The sequence below is a fragment of the Brachyhypopomus gauderio genome, chromosome 10 (genome assembly GCF_052324685.1).
Source record: "Brachyhypopomus gauderio isolate BG-103 chromosome 10, BGAUD_0.2, whole genome shotgun sequence".
Taxonomy (NCBI): Eukaryota; Metazoa; Chordata; class Actinopteri; order Gymnotiformes; family Hypopomidae; genus Brachyhypopomus; species Brachyhypopomus gauderio.
In genome coordinates this window covers 19,324,157-19,349,790 of record NC_135220.1, presented here as the reverse complement: position 1 = coordinate 19,349,790, position 25,634 = coordinate 19,324,157, and the positions used below count along the sequence as shown (strand labels likewise).

Sequence of the window (25,634 nt, the reverse complement as noted above, 5' to 3'; positions counted from 1 at the left end):
TATATTAAATTTTAGGCTCGTTATTTAGTTATATCTGCCTTCTGTTGTACAACAGAGGCTTACCACATAAAATACAAGTTTTATCACCATAGTTTTGAACACAGACATACACCCACACACCCATGCACACCCACTCATACCAGTGTAGGAGCCAGAGTACATGTAGGACTGCGTTAATAGTCGAGTGTAACCATGAACATGTGGCCGTCCTGCCTCAGCGCTGTATAAAGGTCACAAAAGGAACCAGCAGGCTGAGAGAGGTGAGGAGAAAACAGGCCTGCAGCATCAGAGCTTTATTGGCGGCTCTCTGGACCCCAACAGGGGGTCCCACCGAGGTCCTTGGGATACACTTGTTCTTTCGCCTCTGCAGGGAGCCATCAGGGCTTGAAGGGTCATATTTGTCTCCCATCTCTTTACTGTCCGCGTCCTTAAGGCCGTACAGCTCGTTTTGACCTTTGCCCTTGCGGCCGCGGTATCTCGCGCAGGTCCTGTTTCGTCCCCCCTTTGGGGGCGCTGGGAGAGAGGAGGAGGATGTTGGGAAGTGCTGGTCTTTGTGTGGCAGGTGAGGGTGGTGGTGATGTGAACGGTGATGGTGGTCCTTCTTCAGTGACACTCCCACGTCTCCCTGACTTGACTTGCTCTGGTGTAGTGACTCTGAGCCCGTGCAGGTGGGAAGTTCCTCTTTCTTCACATGCTTTAGATCCTTCCCTGCCAGGAGGGGCGGTACCACGCACACCACAGAGGAGGTGGAGCCACGGAAGCGCCGCAGCCAATCCCAGAGCGGCACGGCCTTGCAGTCACACTCCCACGGGTTGTCGTTGAGGCGCAGGTACTCCAGTGCGGCCAGCATGGCTAGGCTCTCGGCCGGCAGCTCGGGCAGCGAGTTGTTGAAGAGGAACAGAGTGGTCAGACGCCGCAGGTCGTGGAAGGACAGGTGGTGGATCCACTGGAGCCGGTTCTGGTGCAGGAGCAAGCGGTCCAGGGCGCCCAGTCCGCGGAATGTGTTCTGGTGGAGACTCCACAAACGGTTGCCATGCAGGAAGAGGTGGCTGAGGTTGAGCAGGTCCACAAACATGTCGTCCTCAAGGAACTCAAGCTCATTGTCCTGCAGCGGGACGGTTCATGAGTTAGAGGAAATGAAATCAACAATCAAACATGAAGCTACACACACTCATGCACTGAAGGGATGCCATCAGTCTAACTTCAATGTTTATACAGTAATAATTTAGACCTGAGAAATCTTGACAAAAATACAAATGCATTATATATATATATATATATACAGTATATATATATATATATATATATATATATATATATATATATATATATATATATATATATATATATATATATATATACATAAAATGCATTTTTATTTTTGTATATATATATATATACACACACACACATTTTTTTTTCAGCATGGGATTTCATATTTATATCTTTTCTTTCTTGAAGCAAGAATAATTTTGTGATGACTAAACTGTACAAGATATTTAGATATTTAGCCTTCAGAACAGCTTTTATCATGCTTTAGTTGGCAAGGTGGATGCCTACTTAGCAACAGCAGGGACTGGGACCACTGCCAGGATGATAATTTAATGTCTGCACAAGACCTTAGGAATATTTGCAGGAATGTTTTTGTGCCTAGACAACTGTGCCAAGCTAAGCATTTTATAGCACATTCAACTTAATTCAGTAGAACAGAACCTGACAGATTCTCAAGGTGAGTCTTATGAGAAAATACTGCAGTCAAACTTGCCAATAAAGTCTGACTATGCTGTCTGGATGCCCTAAAGCCCCCCTACCTGCAGGTAAAGGTACTGTAGATTGTGCAGGCCATCAAACAGGCCGGCAGGCAGGCTCAAGAGGCCACAATGGTACAGGTGGAGCGCGTGGAGGCGCCCCAGGCCCTGGAAGGTTTCAGGGGCCAGAGAGCGTAGGTGACGGTTGTCGCCAAGGTCGAGCTCCTCCAGGCGGGTGAAGCCCGTGAAGGTGGAAGGCTGAATGTAGGAGATGTTGTTGGAGTAGAGCCACAGCATGACGGTGGTGGGGCTGAAGTGGCCCTGGAGAAGACGCTGGATCTTGTTGTTCTGCAGGAAGACACGCTCGCTCTGAGCCGGGATGCCCTCGGGGACCACCTGGAAGTTGTGTGCCTGGCAGCTGACAGTACTGGGGGAGTTGTAGCAGATGCAGTGGCGTGGACACGCCTGCGATAACTCCAGGCCGCACAGCACCAAGAGGAACTCCAGACCACAGCCTACACACACACACACACACACACACACACACACACACACACACACACACGCGCACACACACACACACACACACACACACACAGGAAGAGACAGGGCATGGAGTAAAATCTGTAATTCATGGGTAACCAGTTTGCCTATTTCTCTGCCCCACACAGCTTGAGCTGCAGGTGCACACTCAACAAACTCAACACAACTAGAACAAAATGGAGATAAAGTATTTAACCAAAAAGATGAAGCCATTATGTGCAGTGGTGAGATAAGGATGACAGTGTGAGAAGCAGGAAAATGAGAAATTGAGAGGGTGGATCAGATATGGGAATGGGATTAAAAGGTTTGGATATTGCAAGCAGCCCCAGGTATGCTGAAACATCTGAGTGTCTGGCAGTGTAGCAGAGCATCTTACAGCACACGCTAATGGAGTGAATTGGAGTTTTTGGAGCCCTGGTCCCTGAAAAAGGATCCTCTGTGTGAGTTTGCATGTGCATGTCCATGTGAATGTCTGTGCTTGTGCAAAGGGGGGCGTGTGTGTGCTGGTACCATTGCCCTTGTGTGTATTTGTGTGCGTGTGAGTGTAGGTGTGTGTGTGTGTGTGTGTTTAGGTGTGCATGTGGCACATGCATCCGTGTGTGTGTGTGAGAGAGAGACTGGTAGTGGAGCCAGGCAATGTGAATGGAGAAATAAGGATAAAGCACACTGTTGTATAAATGTGAATAAGCATGGGTGAGTATGGATTGCATCAGTTCGGATACTCTGAAGAATCTGGAACACTGGACAGAGAAGGAGAGAAGAAAGACAGAGAGAAAGGAGGAGAAAGGAGGAGAAAGGAGGATTCAGAGGTGCGTCACGAGTGGAATTCTGAGGAGACGGAGGGGATTGAAAGGAAAACTGAGCCAAAATAACTGGTCCAACGTAAGAACGATCATTTTAGAGAGAGGCTCCCAAGCATCATGTAAAAATGACAGATATAGAGATTTATAGAGAGAGATTAGAAGGAGAGAATTAGGGAGATTAGAGAGAGAGAGAGAGAGAGAGAGAGAGAGAGAAAGAGAGAGAGAGAGAGAGAGAGAGAGAGAGAGAGAGAGAGAGAGAGAGAGAGAGAGAGAGAGGTGGGCGGGAGGGTCGTGGATGTTGGAAAACTGAGTGATGCCTGAGTGTGGTGCTCGTCTGTGCTCTGACACTGCCAAGCTTGCATGCACACACACACACACACACACACACACACACACACACACACACACACACACACACACACACACACACACACACACACACACACACACACACACACACACAGTTCCTCCCTGCGGCAGTGGCACCAGCAGCTCTGTGGGTGCTGGATTTTCACATTCGACTGTTTGCTCTTCAACTACTTCATTTACAGCTCTGCAGAGTTACATCTGGATAAGGGGGAGGTGACTGGTGTTTTCATGTACTGTGTGTGTGTGTGTGTGTGTGCGTGTGTGTGTGTGTGTGTGTGTGGGACAGGTGGTATAAGTCTTGGATTGCTTGGTTACATGGTTACACATGCAGTGTTGTGGAGACTGTCAAACAGCGTTCAGTCATCATGATGTTCTCACTGTGCGTTTGTGCATAAAATTCCATCCTCACATCTTCAGCTTCACTGGTCTTTTCCACCAGAGCTTTCTGTTTCAAATCACAACTTGATTCTTAACACTTAACACATGTAAACCAAGCACTTGAGAGCCGAGGTACCGAAAATTCACAGAGCTCTTAAAAAGAAACAGAGAGATCGAGAGATTCAAAACTGTAATCAAGTACACAAGACATTTCTCACCTGGACTCATGTTTGGACATACACACAGACACACACACACACACACACACACACACACACACACACACACACACACACACACACACACACACACACACACACACACACACACACACACACACACACACACACACACACACACACTGGCATGCAAAGTTTTGGCCATCCAGGTCATAATTTCTGAATAGCTAAATGAGCTTGACTGGATTTTTCAAAAGGCATGTTGTAAAGATTACACATTCCTTTAATATTTGAAATGGATTACCTGTTCATTTTCATCTTTTACAGTTTCTTTTTAAAAATTAAGAAGGAAAATGTCCTGAAGCAAAGCTTTGTGAATACTACATGCTAGGTAGTTAGCAGCACCTCCTTTGGCAAGTAACACAGGTTGATAATGCATTCTGGAGCCAGATAAGTATCTCTCAGTTCTTGGCTGGGGGATTTAGCCCATTCCTCCTTGCGAAACTCTAATTCTTCTGCAAGGTTCTTCCATGCAAACCTCTTTTGAAGTTCATCCACAGAACTTGATGATGTTTAGTTTGTGTTCCAGCTCTGTTAGATGTTCTTTTCAAACTTCTGCCACTGAATGTTGTGTTTAGGAGGCAGGAAAGGTTCCTCCTGACGACTTTTCCATGAAGGTCATATTTGCGCAGGTGTCACTGCACAGCAGAACAGTGCACAACCGCTTCAAAGTCTACTAAATCTTCCTGAAGGTCTTTTGAAGCATGGGTTTGGATTAGCCTCTCTAAAATGGCCTTTGATTAGTGTTTCTAACAATCCTACGAGCAGTTCTCCCGTAACGGTTTCTTGGTCATCCAGACCTCAACTTGACCTCAACCATTCCTGTTAACTGCTATTTCTTAATTACATTACAAAATGAGGAAATGACCTGAATATGCTTGCCTATATTCTTCTACACCTCTTTTGCTCTTTGGGCATTAGTATTTTTTATTTGAAGTTCTTGTTCACATGTATACTGATATTTATTTTCTTTATGTTTTTACCTTTCATTGACAAGAAACCTTTTTGGTTTTAGGTCACAGAAAGACGTTTTCCATGACTACTTTCATGAGGAAGATATTGAGAAACTCAATTTTAATCTTAAGATTACAAAGATTAAGTGTGCTGTTATCTCCTTTGTTTTGGATACATGTTTGTTTGAATGAAGTGAGTTTACAGTGGTGGTTTTATAGTGCTGGTTTTAGGTTTGCTAACAGCACTTGTTACAAGTTGACCTGTAAATGTACAGTTACACTCATTGTACATACTCTTAACAGCACAGCACCATGTACATGTGGACCAGTTATCAGTGCACAGGGCTGCTGCTTAGAGGAGACCATGGCTGCTGGATGTTGGGACAACGCTTGAGTCTGTGTATAGACAGAGCTTTGAAATTCTTACCACCGGGCTTTTGCTAATCATGACTCTCAACAAGCCTGATCTAAGTCTGATTTATTTGAGATTTCAAATTTTTGCATGCTATTCATTTTTCTTTCTTTAAAATTGTATAAAACAAATAAATAACACACTGATCTTGTTTCATCTTTAGCTTCATGCATAGTGGAGATCAGTTCATCTTGTACTCACTCACTTCTTCAAAAATTAAGAATCTATATTTTTATTTATTTATTTGCCTTTATTTAACCAGGTTAGTTCCTTGAGATACAAGATCTCTTTTACAAGAGAGACCTGGCCAAGAGAGACCGAGCAGCAGCACAAATTACAACATTCAAGATACATTCAAAATCTCACATAAAATTAATTAAAACACGCACACACAGATGATCTGGACCTGACTGATTTTATCAGAGTCTTAAATCTGTTCAAAGAAACAAGGTCCTTGATTTTTATATCAGCCTGTAACCGGTTCCATGTGTATGGAGCAGCAAAACAAAAAGCAGTCTTTCCTAGCTCTGTTCGAGCTCTAGGAACAGCAAGTTGCAAAAACTCACTCGAACGAAGACTGAGCAGACTTTGCCTTCTATTCAGAAGACAACATAAATAATTAGGCAAATTCCCAATTAGTGCTTTGTAAATAAAAACATACCAATGTGCAAAACGTCGTGCCTGCAACGAAGTCCAATTCACTTTTGTATATACCAAACAATGATGAGTAAGAGGTCGACAGTTTGTTATAAATTGCAAAGCTGTCCAGTATGCTCAAACAGTGCACAGGAGCATTCATATACAAAATATCTCCATAATCTAATACAGGCATGAACAATGCTTCAACTAACTTCTTTTTTACAATAAAAGAAAAACAAGATTTATTTCTATAATAAAAACCTAACAAAAGTCTAAGCTTTTTAATTAGATGTTGAATATAAGGTTTAAAAGATAACATCATCAATTAAGAACCCCAGATATTTAAAACTAGACACTAGTTCAATCTGTTGACCCAGTTTAGTACAGATAGACACATTAGCTGTTTGTGCTTTTGACAAAGAAAAAAACATAAGTTTAGTTTTTTCAGCATTTAATACAAGACGCAGATGGGATAATTGTTCTTGTATTTGATCAAAAGCTGACTGAAGATATTGCGAAGCCTCTGCAGAATTTGGTGCAGAACAGTAAATAACTGTGTCATTTGCATATAAATGTAATTTAGCATTTTGAATATTTTGGCCAATACTGTTTATATAAAGGGTGAAAAGTAAAGGACCAAGGATGGAACCCTGTGGAACTCCCTTGTAGAGCTGGAGCTCCTCAGAAGCATCATCCTCTACTTTAACTCTTTGAGTTTTTAAACCAACCTACAGTCTGTTCTGAGAAGCCAGTTTCCAAGAGTCGGTCAATCAAAATAGAATGGTCAACAGTATCAAATGCTTTTGCAAAGTCAATAAAAAGTGCAAAACAGCAGTGCTTATGGTCAAGAGCCTCAATAATAACATTTATGCAATCCAATATGGCTACATGGGTTAAATATATTTGTGCTGATTATTACTAATCCTTCTCTCTGACTCTTTTTAAGATTATTCCATTTTCCCTTCCTTTTATGTTCATCCTCCCCACCCCTCTACCCATTTTCATTATGGTCCAATTTCAATTATTTTGAAACCTTATCTGGACATTTATATTGGGGAAATACTGGCTTGCTAATTAGTTATGGGGCTGCTATTTTACACCATGTGTTTGTGTGTACATGTGTGTACAGCCAAGTGCTAGAGTCTGATGAGCTGTCTCTGGATAAAAGGACTAATTTTACTTATATTTTATTTATCAGTAAGGACATGCCAAAATGACTATGACTCCATTCAATTATTTTATCTCCCCGAGAATTCTTTTTGTCATAGTTTTGTTCTCATTTTCTCTCCTGAAAAGGGCCTTTTTAAATCCCCCTTTTTTCACTTTCTCAAGGATCTCTTTTTGAAAAGGTGCGTCTCTCTCTCTCTCTCTCTCTCTCTCTCTCTCTCTCCCTCTCTCCGGCAGAACGCTGGGGACGGGGTGCTTCTGTTGTAACGCTAGTGGGTCTGAATACTGAATCTAGATCAGGGCTGGGGGTGGAGAGTGAGCCTTTGACTAATGGATTAATGTTGTACAGAACTGTAATAAGAAGAGACATGCTATGATAAAGAGACTTCCAGAGAGAGAGGGTGAAAAATGTCGTGTGGATTGAGATGTCACCACAGCACTGCTCTCGACACGCCCAATCAGGGAGGCCACGTAGGCACACAACAGAGCCTGTAAACAGTTGTACAAACGCTGTCCTGTCACACCACTAGTATAAACACTGTCCTGTCACACCACTAGTACAAACGCTAGTCTTTCTTTTAGATCACCAGAACTCTGATTTTTGCTCTTCTCTCTACATCTTGCTGGTTCTCCCTCACTCCGCACTCTGACCCTGAGCGATGTTGCTAACATCTGGTTGCTGGGCGACTAATTGAAAGGCGGGTGGTAGGGACATGCCTACACACATGAAGCATGTTTCGCTCTGAGCTGGGTGAATGTAGGACCAGCATTAGCACTCTGCCATTGAACGGGCTTCGTCTGTCTATATACTTAGGCACATCTGCGCTAATGAGCGCTGATTCCCTCCGCATCCCAGTGTCTCTAGGTTGGTCTGCTGCTTTCACCAATCCCTTCTCTCTGACCTCTGACCTCCGATCACCCCCGTCCCTCTTTGTACTGGACAGTTTCCTGCTCCTGTCAGCAAGAAGCCCGCTTCTCTATCATTGTACATATTTATGGAGAGTGTTAGCGCTTTGCTCTGCTTTCTTATCTTCAGCGTACAAGTCACAAGCTTTCCTTAAAAACTGATTAAATAGTATAACCCCAACACGGAGGAAGACTGTGACCAGAAGGCTTGTGATGCGATTCTCTTAGAAAATTCTCTCAATAGAAAAACCGTCTGTGTGGTATGCAAGAGCTTTCTGTTGTGTTTATTGCAGGAAATCATCTCAGTGGATAAGTGGACATTGCCACATGATAGTAAATAAGTGAGTATTTTATTTACAGATCACATTTAAACTCAAGGTGTACTGTACATAGTAATACATAAAAGACAAGGACAATACCAATGTATTAAAACAATCACACGAACCATCACATACATGTTGACAGTCCAAAAAGTCTAAAACAACACAGAAAAACCATCACACTCATTTGAAGAAGTCAAAGAGTTTTTAACCTGGATTTAAAAGCAGAGTTTTGAAGCTTCAACCACAAAGTTTTGGTCACTGAGCTTCAGCCTAGACACTCAATTACAAGTGACCAATCGAATGTACTCCAGTATAACAAAATTCTAACATCATAACATCTCTCACCTACAACATCTCTAACCAATGACCTCTCACCCATGACCCCTCTGAACCATGACCCCTCTCACCCTGCTTATTGTATAAACATGGATGGCACTTTGCTCTCTGACAAATACAGCATTTCAAATGCAAGACAGATTCATGATCTCAATCACACCCCGGCAGAAATGACGGGAAGGATTTAGAGAGTGTGTGTGTAAGTATCATAAGGAGGGAGAGAGCGATTGTGTGATTATCTGTGAGAGAGTGACAGAGAGAAAACAAGGGGGAGAGTTAGTATGTACATACAGTATGTACATACAGATCTGTACAGAATGTATAAAAAGTGTTGGGATCTAGAGGCAGAATTGAGGAAAATGTGCCATCTGTCATATAACACACTGGATTTGTGTAAATAAACACACAAACCCTTGTAAATGCATGGGCATGTATATGTATATATATATACATACAAACACACACGCCTAAAGAGATGTTAGAAAAAGGCGTTAGAGATGGCACCCTTGCAGGTGAGCAAAATCCCTGTAACTGGAGAAACTGCCGATACACAGACACAAATAAACAGCGTTAATTGTCGACTGAATATACAGTCTGTGGGGTTCATTCATAATTGAACATTGTGAGGGTTCATTCATAAATTGGCTTTGGTGAGGGGTAGACTGCTCTGTAACCACAGCCTGAATCTCCCGCCAATACCGTCGGGCCAATGGCCAGACGCATAAAGCTCATTGATTTACATTTTATTCATTAGGGGCAAGCTCATCTTATGCCAGAGTGTTGTTTTCTCATAATAAAGGAACCTCATGGGTTATTAGCGCACAGCAATATTGGCACTGGTAAATAAACATACATGGTGTAACTACACTGCGTGCTCGGGACCGTGCGATTCAGAGCCATTGGAGGGGCGACGTATTGCTGTGTCTAAAGCGATTGTCGAGCGGTTCTCCTACGTGGAGAAATGTTGTTCTCTTCGCTCAGCAGGGTGAACACTCCTCTGAAGCAGGATCAGAGCACGTGTTTGAAATATGAGACATAATAAAGCAGATATGTTCCCATGAACTAATAGTGTTCTTAAAGCAGCAGGAACACCATTGTAGACATCTACCTCAGGGGTGCCCACAAGTTTTCAGCTTGCGAGCTACTTATAAGATGATCAAGTCAGAAAGATCTATCTATTTATTTTTTAGCGGCCTGTGTCGATCTTTGACTGGGGGCATCAACGATGTCATGCGATCTACCCACACTTCCTTCACGATCGACCCACACTTCCTTCACGATCGACCCACACTTCCTTCACGATCTACCCACACTTCCTTCACGATCTACCCACACTTCCTTCAACGTAATGGCCACCCCTGATCTACCTTGTTTAACACAGCCAGACCAGAAACTCTGACCGTAGAGATATTAGGAGGCTGGGAGATGGAAGAATATCATCTGGTAGATTGTGTAGGCGCCAGATGCCTATTTTATGCCTAGTTCAGAGTTTGCCCCATATTATGTGTATTTAATATTCATGTTTCATATTATAATGTCATATTGAAAATATATTTGATACTAATTTAAATTTATGCTTAATATATTTCATAATTATTTGGTTAAAATATATGGAAAATGTTAAATGTGAATTTAAAGTAATTTAGGAAGTGACGTAGTTAATCTTTAATGACACAAGTGGGCCAGGGCAGTGGACATTGTGGTTAGAGGGACAAGGGAAAAGGAAGGTTGGAGCCTCACGGTTTTTCTGACCGTACCGTGGACCGTACCGTGGACGTATTCACGCTGTGGAACATTGTGGAAGCTTAAAAGGCAAAGTTTCGTTTGTATTCGTTTTTATTACTTATTTTTTTGCATCAATAAAAAATACAAATGTGACTTTGGTTGAATATATCGCTTTTTTGGATCCTGAAACACGCGTCAGCCACAAAGCTCCGACCTACGAACAACTTTAGTTTAGAATACCCTACAGATTGTTTTGTTTAGAAAGCTACAGCTCAGAAAAACGTTTATGTTATGCTCAACTGTTGGCCTGGAGGAAGAAGCGTCTGACCTCAGGTCAGTGGAGCTCATTGGCCAACACCAGATCACTTCTTTTCCTTCATCTGTTATTTTAAAAGCTTAAGTTTGTGCTTCATCCACTCAATAGCTGAATGAACGGATTCTACCCATATCCCTAGAGATGACACATTATTCATATTAGCCTTTAAATTACTTCTGAAGTTAGTGACACTTTCCTTGTAGAATTAGATGTATTACAATTGTCACGTTGAGGACCCCGGCCCCTCCCTTTTGGGCATGTGTACACGTTGTCCACGTGCTTTGTCTGCGTCTGTGGAACTCCGTGGTGAGGGCTATGTCGCGTGATAATCTGTCTCACCTGTGAGTCGTCTCGTAATCACGTGGGGCTAATGTGGTCTGTCTATTTAATGTGCGCTCGCGCAGTGTCCTGTGCTCGTCGTTGTCTAATGTTTACACGTTCCGTGTCAAGTTCAATGTTCTACGTGCGCTATTGCGCAATACTTGTTGAAATTAAAGTGTCGTTTGCTCTGCAACCCGAAGGTTCTGTGTCTTGTCCTTGGCTGCGCCCGAACGTCACAGAACGACGAGTCGACCAGAGACACCAGGACCATGCCGGGCTACGCTGAAGCGGGACCCGGAGTGCGCCTACCTGCTGTGCGCGGCTCGGGAGACCGCTATTCCCGAGCTGGCCGAAGAATACCACCAGACAGCAGTACGGCTGTGGCGGGAGAGACATCCCTCGCCTTCCCGGGAATGCTCGCCCATACGGGTAAGCGCCCCTGAGCTCTACGGGGCAGGTACGCCACCAGAGGGCGAGCTTAGGGAGGAGGAGAACACACCCCCGCACCAGGGAACCACGCTGGCGCAGCTCGAGGAGGACCCGATCTGTGCGTCCCTGCTGCGTCAGGCGCGGGAGCACCACGACCCCGAGGTGGCGGAGAAGCTCCGCCAGGAGGCGGTGCGGCTTTGGAGGAAGTACAACCCCTCTACATCCAGGGAGCCCTCACCCCTGCGGGTAGGCTCCTTCGCGCTCTGCGGGGTGGAAAGGACCCCCGAGAGCGAGTTTGGGGAGGGGGATTCCTCAGGCGAGGAGGAGGAGCAAGAGGACGAGGAGGAAGCTTACCCTCCGTCGTTATACGACGCCTCCATGGTGGACTACGGGGAAGAGGAGGAGGAGGAGTCCGAGGAAGAGGACTACCTCCCTCCGCCCGTAGGTCCCTCTACCACCGTGGAGGAAGGCGAGGGGCAGGAGTATGGCGAGGAGGAGTACCCCCCGTCGGAGTGCTCTGCTTACCCCGAGGAGGACGGTGGGGAAGAAGAGGAGAACGGGGATTACCCTCCGTCTGAGGGCTCCTTTACCGAGGAGGAGAGCCCTCCCCCTTCGGAACTGTCAGTCGAGACGGTAAAGAGGAGGAGGAGTCCAGAGGCGGGCTCATCCCCCGAGTGTGTGTGTGTGTGTGTGTGTTTTTGAGTGAATGAATATATTAATTAATAGCATGCATTGCTCACGTGCTGATTATAGTTGATAATGTGTCAGAGGACTTGCTTATAGATTACCATACTTATAGATTGATGAGTTTTCTTTTGGTCTTTGATAAACAACAGAGAACTGGTTATATCAGTGGTAAAAAGACAGAGAAAGGGCGAGAGAGAGAGAGTGAGGGAGGGAGAGAGAAAGAGAGGCCTTGGTTTGATGCAAGTAATCCCTTTTCATTAGCCGTGTTTCTTGCCCGTCACTAAGAGTGAAAGAGTCATTGATCCTCCTGTAATGTCTTTTCATTAGCTACGTTCTGCTGTCTTACCACTAATCAGGACAGAGCTCCTTCTAAAACCTTCATCTATCACTCAGACACTGTTTGTACACATGCACACGTACACGTGAAAATAACTTATTCTAAGTCTTTTCAAGTCTATTTATGTCAGTTTTTAAATCATGTATATGTTCTTTAGAAATACCAAAATTTTCAATTAAAATGCACAGTCGTGCTTGGGGGAACATGAAGAGAAACCGTGTATGCATTGTTACAGCACACACATACACACTGAACTCAAGCGTCTCTTTGTGTAGTGTGTTGCATGTTTGTGCTTAGCCCAGATTATAGCCAATGGGAACTGGGCCGCTGCCATAGTTCCCTCATTCCCCAGAATTCCTAGCGTGTCGGGACGATCCCACCCCATGCCACACACCAACATCAAAGCTTGGCATGTTATTTTAAAGAGCTCAGCTCAGTAAACACAGCCCCATTTCAGCTTGGAAGGAGCTGAAGTCCGAGTGGACTGTGGTTCTGTTTGATCGCGCTTGTGTAGAGCAGAGCTGGTGGTCATGAGCAGACTGGGATGAGGATTGATGGAGTTTGGTGGTGTGGGCTGCATTAGTGTAGTTCCTGGCCCATAGCTCACTCAAACTTGCTAGAAACGTGACTACATTTCAAGGACAGTCGATTCACGGTCATGGACATTTGTCTGTGTATGTCTGTGTTTGTGTGTTTGATTGTTAGGGTATTTTTTGGCTTTTGTGTGTGTGCGTGCATGTGTGAGAATGACGGAAAGATTACATTTACATTTCCTTTACAGCACAGTAAAGGAAGTCTACGAAATGCAAGTGAAAAGTCAAACTGATAGAAAAGACCCCCCTGGCCAAGTCTTGAACTTCCCAACTCATGGGTAGGGAGAAACAATACCCCTGCAAGCCTGGCTCCATAGCTCACTGTGTGCCACTTTAATTTCTCTGGCATGAAAAAAAGAACAGAATAGAGAGAGAGAGAGAAAGAGAGAGAGAGAAAGAGAGTGGGTGATTGAGAGGCTTAAAAAAGGCTTAAAATGGTCTGTTATGAAGTACAGAAAAAAGCATAAAGTGGGTTCTTAGTGCCCCTTTGTCCTGAAGGGACTGTGTGTTGTGGGGCTGAGTGGGTGGTGCTTTTACTTAGTGGGATTTTGGTGTGAAAACGCCTGAGGGTGCTACACAGGTTAGCTCCTGCGCTAACAACACAGCATCTTACATACATACATTTTTATTATCCAGTAGCCTACCAAGTTTGGATCAGTTAGCATCCATGCACAGTGGTCTCCAAATGATCAAGCACTGCATGTTATCTTTTTTCTAGTGCCACCTAAGTAATTCTCCCCTTTCCCAAACACACAATCTACCCAGAAAGCAAGGAGCTATACTCCTGGGTCCATGGCTTGGTTAGCATTACCAGGGGTTGAACCAACAATCATCCAACAGGAGGGCCAGCACTGAAGCCCAAGCACTGACATCACTGACATCACAGACTGAAATTACTGACTTTGTACACTTTTACTATTTTGTAATTTCAGTTCACCCTTTTAGTTTAGTTTTAAGTCAGTTGTAAATCTATGTTGGACTCTGTCACATACAAAAGCTTTCAGCTATAAGAATATATCATGTATAAATAGACTAAAAACGAAATGCAGTAGGGAGGAGACGGATGATGCGTATTGGATGTGGTCTCACACAGGGTTGGGAAAATGTCATTTAGAAAGAGAAAAGATGATTATACTGGCACAATGAGAGAAGAAAAATCGTCTCTCATTTACTTGAGTAAAGCTGGAGCCGCACACACACAGACGGTCACATCAGGGTGAGTAATGAGGAGAGAGGGAGAAGGTAAATGTCACCACACTGAATCAAGACCGAGCAGATATCAGGGTGTGGTGAGAGGAGTGTGGAGAAGGGAAGAGCCAGGGAGGAGGGTTATAGGGAGGGGAGGGGGGTGGTTATAGGGAGGTGGGGAGGGTAATAGGGAGAGGGGGGAGGGTTATAGGGAGGTGGGGAGGGTTATAGGGAGGGGGGTATAGGAAGAGAGGGGAGGGTTAGAGGGAGAGAGGGGAGGGTTATAGGGAGAGGGGAGGGTTATAGGGAGAGGGAGGGGTTATAGGGAGAGAGGGGAGGGGTTATAGAGAGAGGGAGGGGTTATAGGGAGAGAGGGGAGGGTTATAGGGAGGGGGGAGGGGTTATAGGGAGAGAGGGGAGGGGTTATAGGGAGAGGGGAGGGTTATAGGGAGAGAGGGGAGAGTTATAGGGAGAGAGGGGAGGGTTATAGGGAGAGGGGAGGGTTATAGGGAGAGGGAGGGGTTATAGGGAGAGAGGGGAGGGTTATAGGGAGAGGGGGGAGGGTTATTGGGAGAGGGAGGGGTTATAGGGAGATGGGGGAGGATTAGAAGGAGATAGGGGAGGGTTAGAAGGAGGGAGGGTTATAGGGAGAGGGGGGAGGGTTATAGGGAGAGGGGGAGGATTAGAAGGAGATAGGGGAGGGTTATTGGGAGAGTCAGGGCATCACTGAGCTTTATTTGCTGGGTCACCGTGATAATCGATGCTGTTTCTTCTCAAATGTTTTAGGCAGCATGGGTTGCATGTAGGATAAGGTCCAAGTTTAGAAGGTCGCTGGTCAAGACAAGAGCCAGAGCTTGAACGAGAAAAAAATCTCGGCTTTGAAACCCAGAGAAGAGCCCAACCTCAGACCGCACCATACATGGTGAGAAGAACTCAACCTCAGACCACACTGTACATGGTGAGAAGAACTCAACCTCAGACCGCACCATACATGGTGAGAAGAGCCCAACCTCAGACCACACTGTACATGGTGAGAAGAGCCCAACCTCAGACCACACTGTACATGGTGAGAAGAGCCCAACCTCAGACCGCACCATACATGGTGAGAAGAGCCCAACCTCAGACCACACCGTACATGGTGAGAAGAGCCCAACCTCAGACCGTACCGTACATGGTGAGAAGAGCTCAACCTCAGACCACACTGTACATGGTGAGAAGAGCCCAACCTCAGACCACACTGTACATGGTGAGAAGAGCCCAACCTCAGACCACACTGTACATGGTGAGAAGAGCCCAACCTCAGACCACACTATACATGGTGAGAAGAGACCAAGCTCAGACCGTACCGTACATGGTGAGAAGAGCCCAACCTCAGACCGCACTGTACATAGTGAGAAGAGCCCAAGCTCAGACCGTACCGTACATGGTGAGAAGAGCCCAACCTCAGACCGCACTATACATGGTGAGAAGAGCTCAACCTCAGACCACACTGTACATGGTGAGAAGAGCCCAAGCTCAGACCGTACCGTACATGGTGAGAAGAGCTCAACCTCAGACCGCACCGTACATGGTGAGTGTACAATCTACACTTATACCTTCTTTAGTTCACCACATTACCTGCGATGAGCGTTGTCTGCCTCTGTCTCTTTCTTTCAAGAATCAGGATCGGTTGTATTTCCTAATATGTTTTCCTGCCGTGTGATATGATGCTGCCCATGAAGAAAGTGTACCAAATACACACATGGAAATAACATTAGTTTGGGCATACTGTGTATTCTGGGGGGGATAATTCACAATTACATAGCATATAAGTTTGGTACATACAGTGAGATGGGTTATTTATGAAATGTACTTTTCATAAAAATAGAATACAGTATAGTGCAAAAATAAAAATAAAACATTGACGTTATTGCAGTAGATGCTGTGGTCTACGAGCTGGGTCCCCATATCACAATAGGTCCTGAAACCAAGATTATACATGATGTTCAGCAGTAAGTTTGGGTATTCAGAACTCAGGACATTCTCTGAGATGTGGCATTTTTAGGTGCAGAAAATAATGACAGTGCTATTTCTTTGTGATAGCTGCGATATTTGTTGAGGGTGTGAGAAATTCTAGCTAATAATAATTTAAAAGGCTCTAACACACTGACTGTGTCGTCATGGAGACAGGTACAGTACTATGCTAGCAGTGTTGAGCTCCAGGTTTTTAATTTCACACAAGTAGTCTTCCCTTTCTTTCTGTATATGCTGTAAATATTCCCAGAGTTGAACGTCTATAACCTTGTGCTCTACCGGTAAAGAAACATAAAATGAAAGCGTGGTTATGGGCACTCTGTTCACCAGTTTGCATCAGTGAAAAATGTTTTTGAATCAGAGCCGTTTCTCCGTCACGAGAGGCCCGTGATTGAAGAGCACTGGGGCGTCTGGAGGATGTGAAGTGGTGCTTGTGAAAGTTCACGGGCAGGTTCATTCCTTCTGTTTCCAGGTCTTCATCCTCATGGGTGCGCAGTTCTGTCTAGCCCAGGTCCCGTGAGAATGACGAGAGAGAAGATGAAAAAGTATGATTTCTGCGACTCCATCCTGGCTTTGTACGGAGAACAGAAGCTCTGCGGTGACACCACAGAGCTGAAGAGGCCATTCATGCTGGATGTGGAGACTAATGGAGAGAGTGTTGTGATGTTTGCTTGTTAGGCTGCTGTAGGCTATTGAGCTGTGACCACCATCTCGCACGTCAATGACATGTGCATCCACGCGTCAGCTGTGCGTCTCAGTAAGCTCAAGTGGATATGAGGGTGTGTGTATGTGAGGGTGTGTGTATGTGTGAGGGTGTTTATGTAGGGGTGTGTGTATGTGTAAGTCTGTTTGTGAGGGTGTGTGTATGTGTGAGTGTGTGTATGTGAGGGTGTGTGTATGTGTGAGTGAGTGTATGTGCGGGTGTTTATGTAAGGGTGTGTGTATGTGTATGTGTGTATGTGAGGGTGTGTGTAGGTAAGGGTGTGTCTATGTGAGGGTGTGTGTATGTGAGGGTGTGGGTATGTGTGGGTGTGTGTATGTTTGGGGGTGTGTATGTGAGGGTGTGTGTATGTGTTTATTTGTGACATCAGCGCATATATTGTACTGGAGCATTTTTAGGTTTTTAATTCAAGCTTATTGGTGTCGAGCTGTTCCTGTTTGTGACTAAGAGAAAGCAGAGAGAAAGAGAGGGAGTGAGGAGGGAGCGAGAGAGGGAGAGAGGAAGAGAGGGAGAGAAAGAGAGAGAGAGAGAGAGAGAGAGAGAGAGGTACCTGGCCCACCTCCTCGTTCTCCCCAGGTCTTTTCTTCCTTGACAGAAACATTTGTACATCTTTCTCTCCCTCCCAGGAGTATTCCTACAGAGTACAGCTGTGGACTAAAATGGGCAAACACTGCCGTTATCCACATCCCGCACTCCTCCCCAGTCCCTACAGACAGTGTGCCTAAAACCTAAGTCGAGTCTGACACAGGCAGAAGATGCATAGATGCACGGAGGAGAGGGGGCAGAGGGACCGGGGGGAGGGACCAGGGGGAGGGGCAGGTTGGATGGGGGGAGTCTCGTGGCGGCAAGTCTGCTGCTGGACAGCGTGTTCATGAAATCACCAAGTAAGTGCTCATATAAAATGAATGCGAAAATCCCAGTGAACAAAACATGTGCTTATCTAATCTCTTCTGGAATAAGTCTGTTGTTTGTGCTGTGTGTTTTTTAAAATGAATTTAAAATGAACTTGACTTGAATACAATCCTCTCTATTATCATAATTCAGTTCAAATAATAGACATTGTCACCCACACAGATGCTTCAACAGAGAAAATAAAAGCACTAGGGAAACATACAAAAGGCAGTCTCTCTCTCTCTCTCTCTCTCTCTCACACACACACACACACACACACACACACACACACACACACACACACATGCACGCACACAAACACACACCTACACACGTACATACATTCACACATTTTCCTATTTCCCAAATCCAGGAGCGTGGACCACTATGTGGGTTTGTGGGATCATGACCAGCCAGCTGTGAAATCCCAGTGATTGGCGTCTCTCTGGCTCACTGCTATTCTGCCCCCTCTTCCCTCCTGACTACAGGTGCGATTAGTTTTCCATTACACACATACACTTATTCTCTCTGTCCCTCACACACACACACACACACACACACACACACACACACACACACACACACACACACACACACACACACACACACACACACACACACACACACACAAAGGCCCTTTGCTTCGCATTGTCTCATTCTTCTCTTCAAGTCTATCCCCTCTGTATGTCTCCCCACTGGGCAAATGGTCTTATTTCACGGTTTAGGTACTCCACATTTAACTGATGTACCACCAGCTGGGTTTTCAAGATGAAATGAATACTGGAAATTTCAGTTAAATGTCTGGACCACCAACATATGGTCAATTAAATGGGCAACCAATGTACAATTACCACATCTGCACCGTTAACCACAGTATGATGCAGTTAATCCACAGACATACAGTATATATCCATCCATAGATGGATGAGGTTGGACAACATGGACAATATGGACCTTAGCAACATGGATCATATCTTTTTCCTCACACTTGGGCCTTCTGTGATTGTACTGGGCGCCTGAGGGTGTGTCACAGTATTTCATTGTCCCTACCTTTCTCCCTCAGGTGGACCCGCCCTGTATAACATCTTTGTCCACACATTGGGAAGCCTTGCTCGTAACTGGTATTGTCTTGGACACTGGTCTTCTGTTGACTTCCAGATTCTTCTCAGAGGGACAGTATTTCCTCTGTGTGCATCTCTAGTCGTTATTTGGAGAGTTCACTGCTCTACCAGTTGATTTGTCTGTTCATCTCACATGCCTTCATTGTAGCGTGGTGATTGGGGTAGAGGGCCTTGAGTAGGGTGGACCCTGGTTCTCTGGCCTTCACCATTCAATTGTTGCTCCAATTGGTACCAATAACTCCCCTTCTATCTCTGTGATTTCCCTTTTTCTCTGTGAGTTTCTTTTGCATTCACAGGAGTGTACTGGGCAAAGCACTTCACTCTAGATGCCGTTCAGTCCTATTCCCAGTACTGATTTCACCTCTTGGTTGATTGGGGAACTTTACTCCCCTTCCTTGCTCCACCTTATCTCCACATGGATCCATCTAGGTCTTCCTACCCTCCTGGAGTTTACCTTACTGTCCTGTTCCAATTGACGATATTCAACTGACTCTTGAGGACCTTCTGTATACTATGGAGATACTGGGATGTTGTTGTCCTTTTCATTTCTGCCCTGGAGAACCCCTAAGTATTTATAGCTGTATTCTAGGTCTGTTATACAGCCTGTTCAATTCCCCTTTGTCCTGATAATTTTTCCTTGTTTTACCACTAGTCTGCCATACTTCACCAGCCCAAATGTCAGTCCTTTTTCCTTGCTGTAAATCTTGGTCAGGTGGATCAGTGAGTCAATGTCCCCTTACATCTTGGTGTACAGATTGATGTCATCCATTTTAAAGGAGGTGTCTGGTGGTACTCGTATTGATGATCTGGCTGAGAGGATTCAGGACTATGCAGAATAGTGGATAACCTTGGTACATACCATACTTTATTACCAGGGTAATTATCTTCATGTTGGCTTCTAGTTTTGTCTTCCAGAGTTCCACTTAATTTTTTAAAGAAATATTAACAGTTCATTGTTAACTAGGAAAGGGCAATCAAGTATGTAGCATTCATGCGTGTAATATTTCTTACAGTCAAACCAGGCAACACTGACCAGTCTGCCAAGTCTTGGAATCAAGGTGTTTTACCTGGTGCTTTTTACCTCTGGTGTTGTTTCTAATCCTCTTCAGTAATGTACACATGAATCTATATATGCTCATTTAACTTATCTTGGTGGCTAGTATTTCAGATAATAGCTGCCATGTTGTTTATAGGCAGGTTACTGTCGTGAACTTGGCTGGCGTTTGTTCCAGTGCTAGGGATAGATTTAGGATTCAAGTACTAGACTTAGGGTTAGGGTTTGGGTTCCAGTACTGTCCTGTCGTGTTGTAGACAGTAGTGGTACCCGTCAGCTTCACTTGTTAATTTAGTCAACGTGCAGTCTTCGTGTCAAAGCGTGTGTGTGTGTGTGTGTGTGTGTGTGTGTGTGTGTGTGTGTGCGTGCAACTTAATTACTTTTAGCAAAACACACTCACTCATTTGTAGTCGAATGCATTTTGAAGTGTTGAAGTGAAACATGGCGGTGGGTGAATCAGCCTCCTCGCCCAACCACCTTTAATGGTCCACTCTCAGATACTTCAAAACAAGCAACCTTTAGCACAGAAGTTATTCATGCTTGGATCGTTCCTTATCTGAAGGCAAAAGTCAGAGCGGAAATAGCATGGTCTTCCTAATAATACCAGGCTTTGTTCCACATCAGTAGGCTCAACGAATGCACAATGTTAAGTGCTACTGTTGCTCTCATTTTGGTTAGAATCAGACCGGGTAGCACATGGCAAACCTAAGTGAACTATGTTTAAGCCTATTAAGTGTAAATGGAGATGTAGCATGGTTTTGGTGAATTAGTACTGGGTCAGCTGTGACACTGTTAACGTTTCTTATTGGCTGTGAAAACTGGATTCTAACTCAATAGAGTTAAAGCTCATCCAGCTCTTAACACTCTTTTGGATGTCACTAAAGCTCATTCTGGTGTTACTGATAATTTTCTGTAAAAATTACCTCCTCCATGACCCACAAATACTCACACACACACACACACACACACACACACACACACACACACACACACACACACACACACACACACACACACACACACACACACACACACACACACAAATAAATGCACTTTTTGGGTCTCCCGTTTGTATCCCTTTTCTCTGTCTAGCTATATAAAACACCACTGTGAATGAATGTTATGATTGGTGATATTAAGAATTCATTAGTTTGTGCTATTTTAGCATAGACTATTTAAGAAAAATCTCATTTAAATTGCCATTAACTCTAAAAAGAACATCTCTGTAATACAAAAAAAAAATTTGCTTCAAGAAAAAGAGAAAACTCCTCTGTACTGGCATCACATCTTTTTTTCTTTCTTTTGCTCTTTCTTCTTGTTGTTTCAGTTCATGTTTTTCCACAAAACTAAAGTTTTGACTTGATTTTTTTCTTTTATTAGAGGATTTCTGAGTATCTGATACGACATGTCCCGTGTGGGTATGTGTGTGTGCGTGCGCATGTGTGTGTGTGTGTGTGTGTGTGTGTGTGTGTGTGTGTGTGTGTGTGTGTGTGTGTGTGTGTGAATCGTTTACAAATTTCGTCAGACAAACAGCGCACACACTGAAAGTGAAATGACAGACGAGACAACTGGAGGCTCCTTCATCAGCCCGGCCAGTGCGTTGCTGGCTGGACTCAGGAGGAGACCAACAGGAGGAGAGACTGGGGGTATTTGGAGGAGGAGACCAACAGGAGGAGAGACTGGGGGTATTTGGAGGAGGAGACCAACAGGAGGAGAGACTGGGGGTATTTGGAGGAGGAGACCAACAGGAGGAGAGACTGGGGGTATTTGGAGGAGGAGACCAATAGGAGGAGAGACTGGGGGTATTGGGAGGAGGAGACCAACAGGAGGAGAGACTGGGGGTATTTGGAGGAGGAGACCAACAGGAGGAGAGACTGGGGGTATTGGGAGGAGGAGACCAACAGGAGGAGAGACTGGGGGTATTGGGAGGAGGAGACCAACAGGAGGAGAGACTGGGGGTATTGGGAGAGAAAGAGTCCAATAAGGGAACAGAAACGGAGTGAAAGCTCAGATGAGCGATGGCTGGGTTGCCATTAATTCAGCGGTGCCTGCGACGATGAATGTGTGAGTGCACTGGCTGTCTGTATGGGGTTATAGTTCTGCACGGAGGACTGCTATGCACAGACTCTTTGCTGTTATACACAGAATCTTTAGAAGCTGTTTTTAATCCCATTCAGGTTAACTGCTGACAAACAGCACTGCCGACCCCTACAGCACTGTGAATGACTCATGCCTTTTCCCAGGAACCCATCACTAATTAAAATCACCACCAACCCTTCCGACAGCCCTTATAAAGCTTCCTCGTCTACCAGATGTAGTGCAGAGCGCGTCTGAAATGACATGAGTGAATTAATGCAGAGCCTCTATGGCGTCTGACGCTCTGCCGCAGTTAATCGCCTCGTTTAGGCAGTGAAATGTAAAGATTGCGACAAAGGACTGTAATGAGAGAACATGATGGAAATGACAGACAGCTCAGATCAGCACATGCAAGGTCATGACCTTTAATTTCACTAATACTAGTGAATACTAGTGAATACCAATACTAGTGAAATGACTAGTACTAAGAACCTTATGCCACAATGTCATCTTACTACAACATTACTTAAGAGCTAAATTATAGTCAATAGACCACAGATGTGTATGCGCAAGTGTATTTTAATCGGACCAAATCCATTTTATCAGCCGATTGAAACACGTATATGTCACGTTGAGGACCCCGGCCCCTCCCTTTTGGGTGTGTGTATACGTAGTCCACGTGCTTTGTCTGCATCAGTGTATATTCGTGGTTGGGGTTATGTCGTGTGATTAATAAGTCTCACCTGTGACTTGTCTCGTAATCACGTGGGGCTAATGTGGTTTGTCTATTTAATGTGCGCTCGCGCAGTGTCCTGTGCTCGTCGTTGACTAAGTCTACACGTTTTGTGTCAAGTGTATCTGTTCCTCATGCGCTATTGCGCAACATTCGTATTCACATTAAAGTGACATCTGCTGAAACAAGGATTTGTGTCTCGTCCTTGACGCCGCACCCATCGTCACAGAACGACGAGCCTTCCGAGACACAAAAGGAATGCCAGGCTACAAGCCGAAGCTGAAGAAGGGGAAGAAACCCTGCAAGCGGCATCACCGCTCTTCTTCCTCTCCTCCACGCCACAAAGCCCCGCCGACTCTGGCACAGCTGATGCAGGACCCCGAGTGTGCCTACCTGCTGTGCGCGGCTCGGGAGACCTCCATACCCGAGCTGGCAGAGGAATACCACAGGACAGCTGCTCGGGTATGGGAGGAGCGACACCCCTCTCCTTCTCGGGAGCTATCGCCCCTGCGGGTGGGCGTCCTCGAGCTGGAGGAGGACCCTCCCGGTCGAGAGGAGGGCTCCTCCCCGCTTCAGGAGGCGACGCCCACGCAGGAACAGCTGAAGAGGGACCCTGTGTGCGCTTCCCAGCTGTCTGCGGCGCGTGAGTGCAAGGACCCGGAGAGGGCGGAGATGTTCCGCGAGGGCGCGGTGAGGATTTGGAGACATCTCCACTCGTCTCCTTCCCGCGCCCTCTCGCCTCCGAGGGTGGGCGATCGGCACTACCGCGTCAACTCCGGAGGAGGAGTTCGGAGAGGAGGACTCTGAGGAGGAGGAGCAGGAGGACGAGGTAGAGGACTACTCCCCGTCTATAGGCGACGCCTCCACCATAGACTACGGTGGAGAAGGGGAGGAGGACTACCCTCCATCTATAGGCGACGCCTCTACCATCGATTACGGTGGAGAGGGGGAGGAGAACTACCCTCCATCTATAGGCGACGCCTCCACCGTCGACTACGGGGAGGAGGAGTCGGAGTCGGAGGAAGAAGATTACCTCCCTCCGCCCGTAGGTCCCTCTACCACCGTAGGGAAAGGCGGGGAAGATCACCCCGATGACGACGATAGGGAGGAGGAGTACGGAGATTACCCTCCGTCCGAGGGCTCGTACACCGAGGAGGAAGAGGAGAGCCCTCCCCCCTCAGAACCGTCGGCCGAGAAGGTTAAAGGGAGGTGGACCCCGTCCTCTACTCGCTCTAGTGGAGAGAGCATGGACTGCTCCCGGGGTGGCAGCCCGGAGCAGCCCATGAGCTGGAACCAGGACAGTGAGGCGACGGACATGGAAGTGGAAGCGCCCACTGTCAACTCCAGAGGAGGGTCGTGGAGCGAGGTGGACGTGCCATACGACCAGCGGGGGGGAGAGTACGCCAGCCGCGCTGCACTGGGCACGTCCGCCAGCCGCGCTGCACCGGGCACGTCCGCCAACCGCGCTGCACCGGGCACGTCCACCAGCCGCGCTGCACCGGGCACGTCCGCCAGCCGCACTGCGCCCGGTGGAGGGTATGCAGCAGGGGCAGGAGGAGCACCGCCCACCGCAGCGCCTGCAGCACCAGTAGCTCCCGGTCTCTCTCCCCTACTCGCCCTTCTCCTGGCACGCAGCCTGGCGCCTATGTCGTGTGTGTGTGTTCCTGTAATCGTAAGTCTGCCCGTATGTTTACCAAACCCCTTTTTCCCTCTCGTTCCTCTATGTGTGAATGTGCCCGTGTGTGTGTTCGTGTCCGTTCCGTTTAATGTGTCTAACGTTTCTTCCCCGGTCTTCCCAGGGGGGGTGTGCTAGGCGATTCGGGACGGACGCTTCGCCAAGGGCAGTCACCTCCCAGACGCAGGACTGAGCGCGTCGGATCCGCCCATCGTCGTGGGTTCAAAGCACTCGGTCCTGTTGGCACCCCGGGACGGGTAGTGCCATTGGAGGGGGCGTCTGTCACGTTGAGGACCCCGGCCCCTCCCTTTTGGGCGTGTGTATACGTAGTCCACGTGCTTTGTCTGCGTCAGTGTATATTCGTGGTTGGGGTTATGTCGTGTGATTAATAAGTCTCACCTGTGACTTGTCTCGTAATCACGTGGGGCTAATGTGGTTTATCTATTTAATGTGCGCTCGTGCAGTGTCCTGTGCTCGTCGTTGACTAAGTCTACACGTTTTGTGTCAAGTGTATCTGTTCCTCGTGCGCTATTGCGCAACATTCGTATTCACATTAAAGTGACGTCTGCTGAAGCAAGGATTTGTGTCTCGTCCTTGACGCCGCACCCGTCGTCACAGTATAACACATACAACACCAGCCTTTAGTGTTAATGTTACAGCAATTAACAGGAATCCAACATCAGGTCATTTGTTATCTTTTACAATTTTTAGGACTATGTCAAGACAAGCTAAGAAAGACTATAAAAAGTACTATAAAACCTTCAAGTCATTAATGTTAGTGACTCTGAAATCATGATTTAGATTGGTCTTTTATCAACTTTTGTTTTGAGTATTTCAGTTTTTGAAAGTAAAATTGTGTTGCACCTTTGTCTTAGGCTTCTGATTTATTGTATAGTTCAATATGCATTACTTAGCCCTTTAAAATCTGCTTTTGTTTC

General features: G+C 45.9%; 1 protein-coding gene across 1 annotated transcript in view; it reads right to left on the bottom strand.

The window, feature by feature from the left end:
• The window catches only part of rtn4rl1a (reticulon 4 receptor-like 1a), a 101,972-nt gene that overhangs the window by 1,512 nt on the left and 74,826 nt on the right, over positions 1-25,634 (bottom strand). The window contains exons 2-3 of the mRNA XM_077020322.1: positions 1,812-2,263; positions 1-1,105 (exon numbers count right to left, since the gene is read on the bottom strand). The exon at positions 1-1,105 is cut by the window's left edge and continues 1,512 nt beyond it. Coding sequence (XP_076876437.1) covers positions 215-1,105; positions 1,812-2,263 — 1,343 coding nt within the window. The 3' untranslated portion in view covers positions 1-214. The remainder of the gene's footprint in view (positions 1,106-1,811; positions 2,264-25,634) is intronic.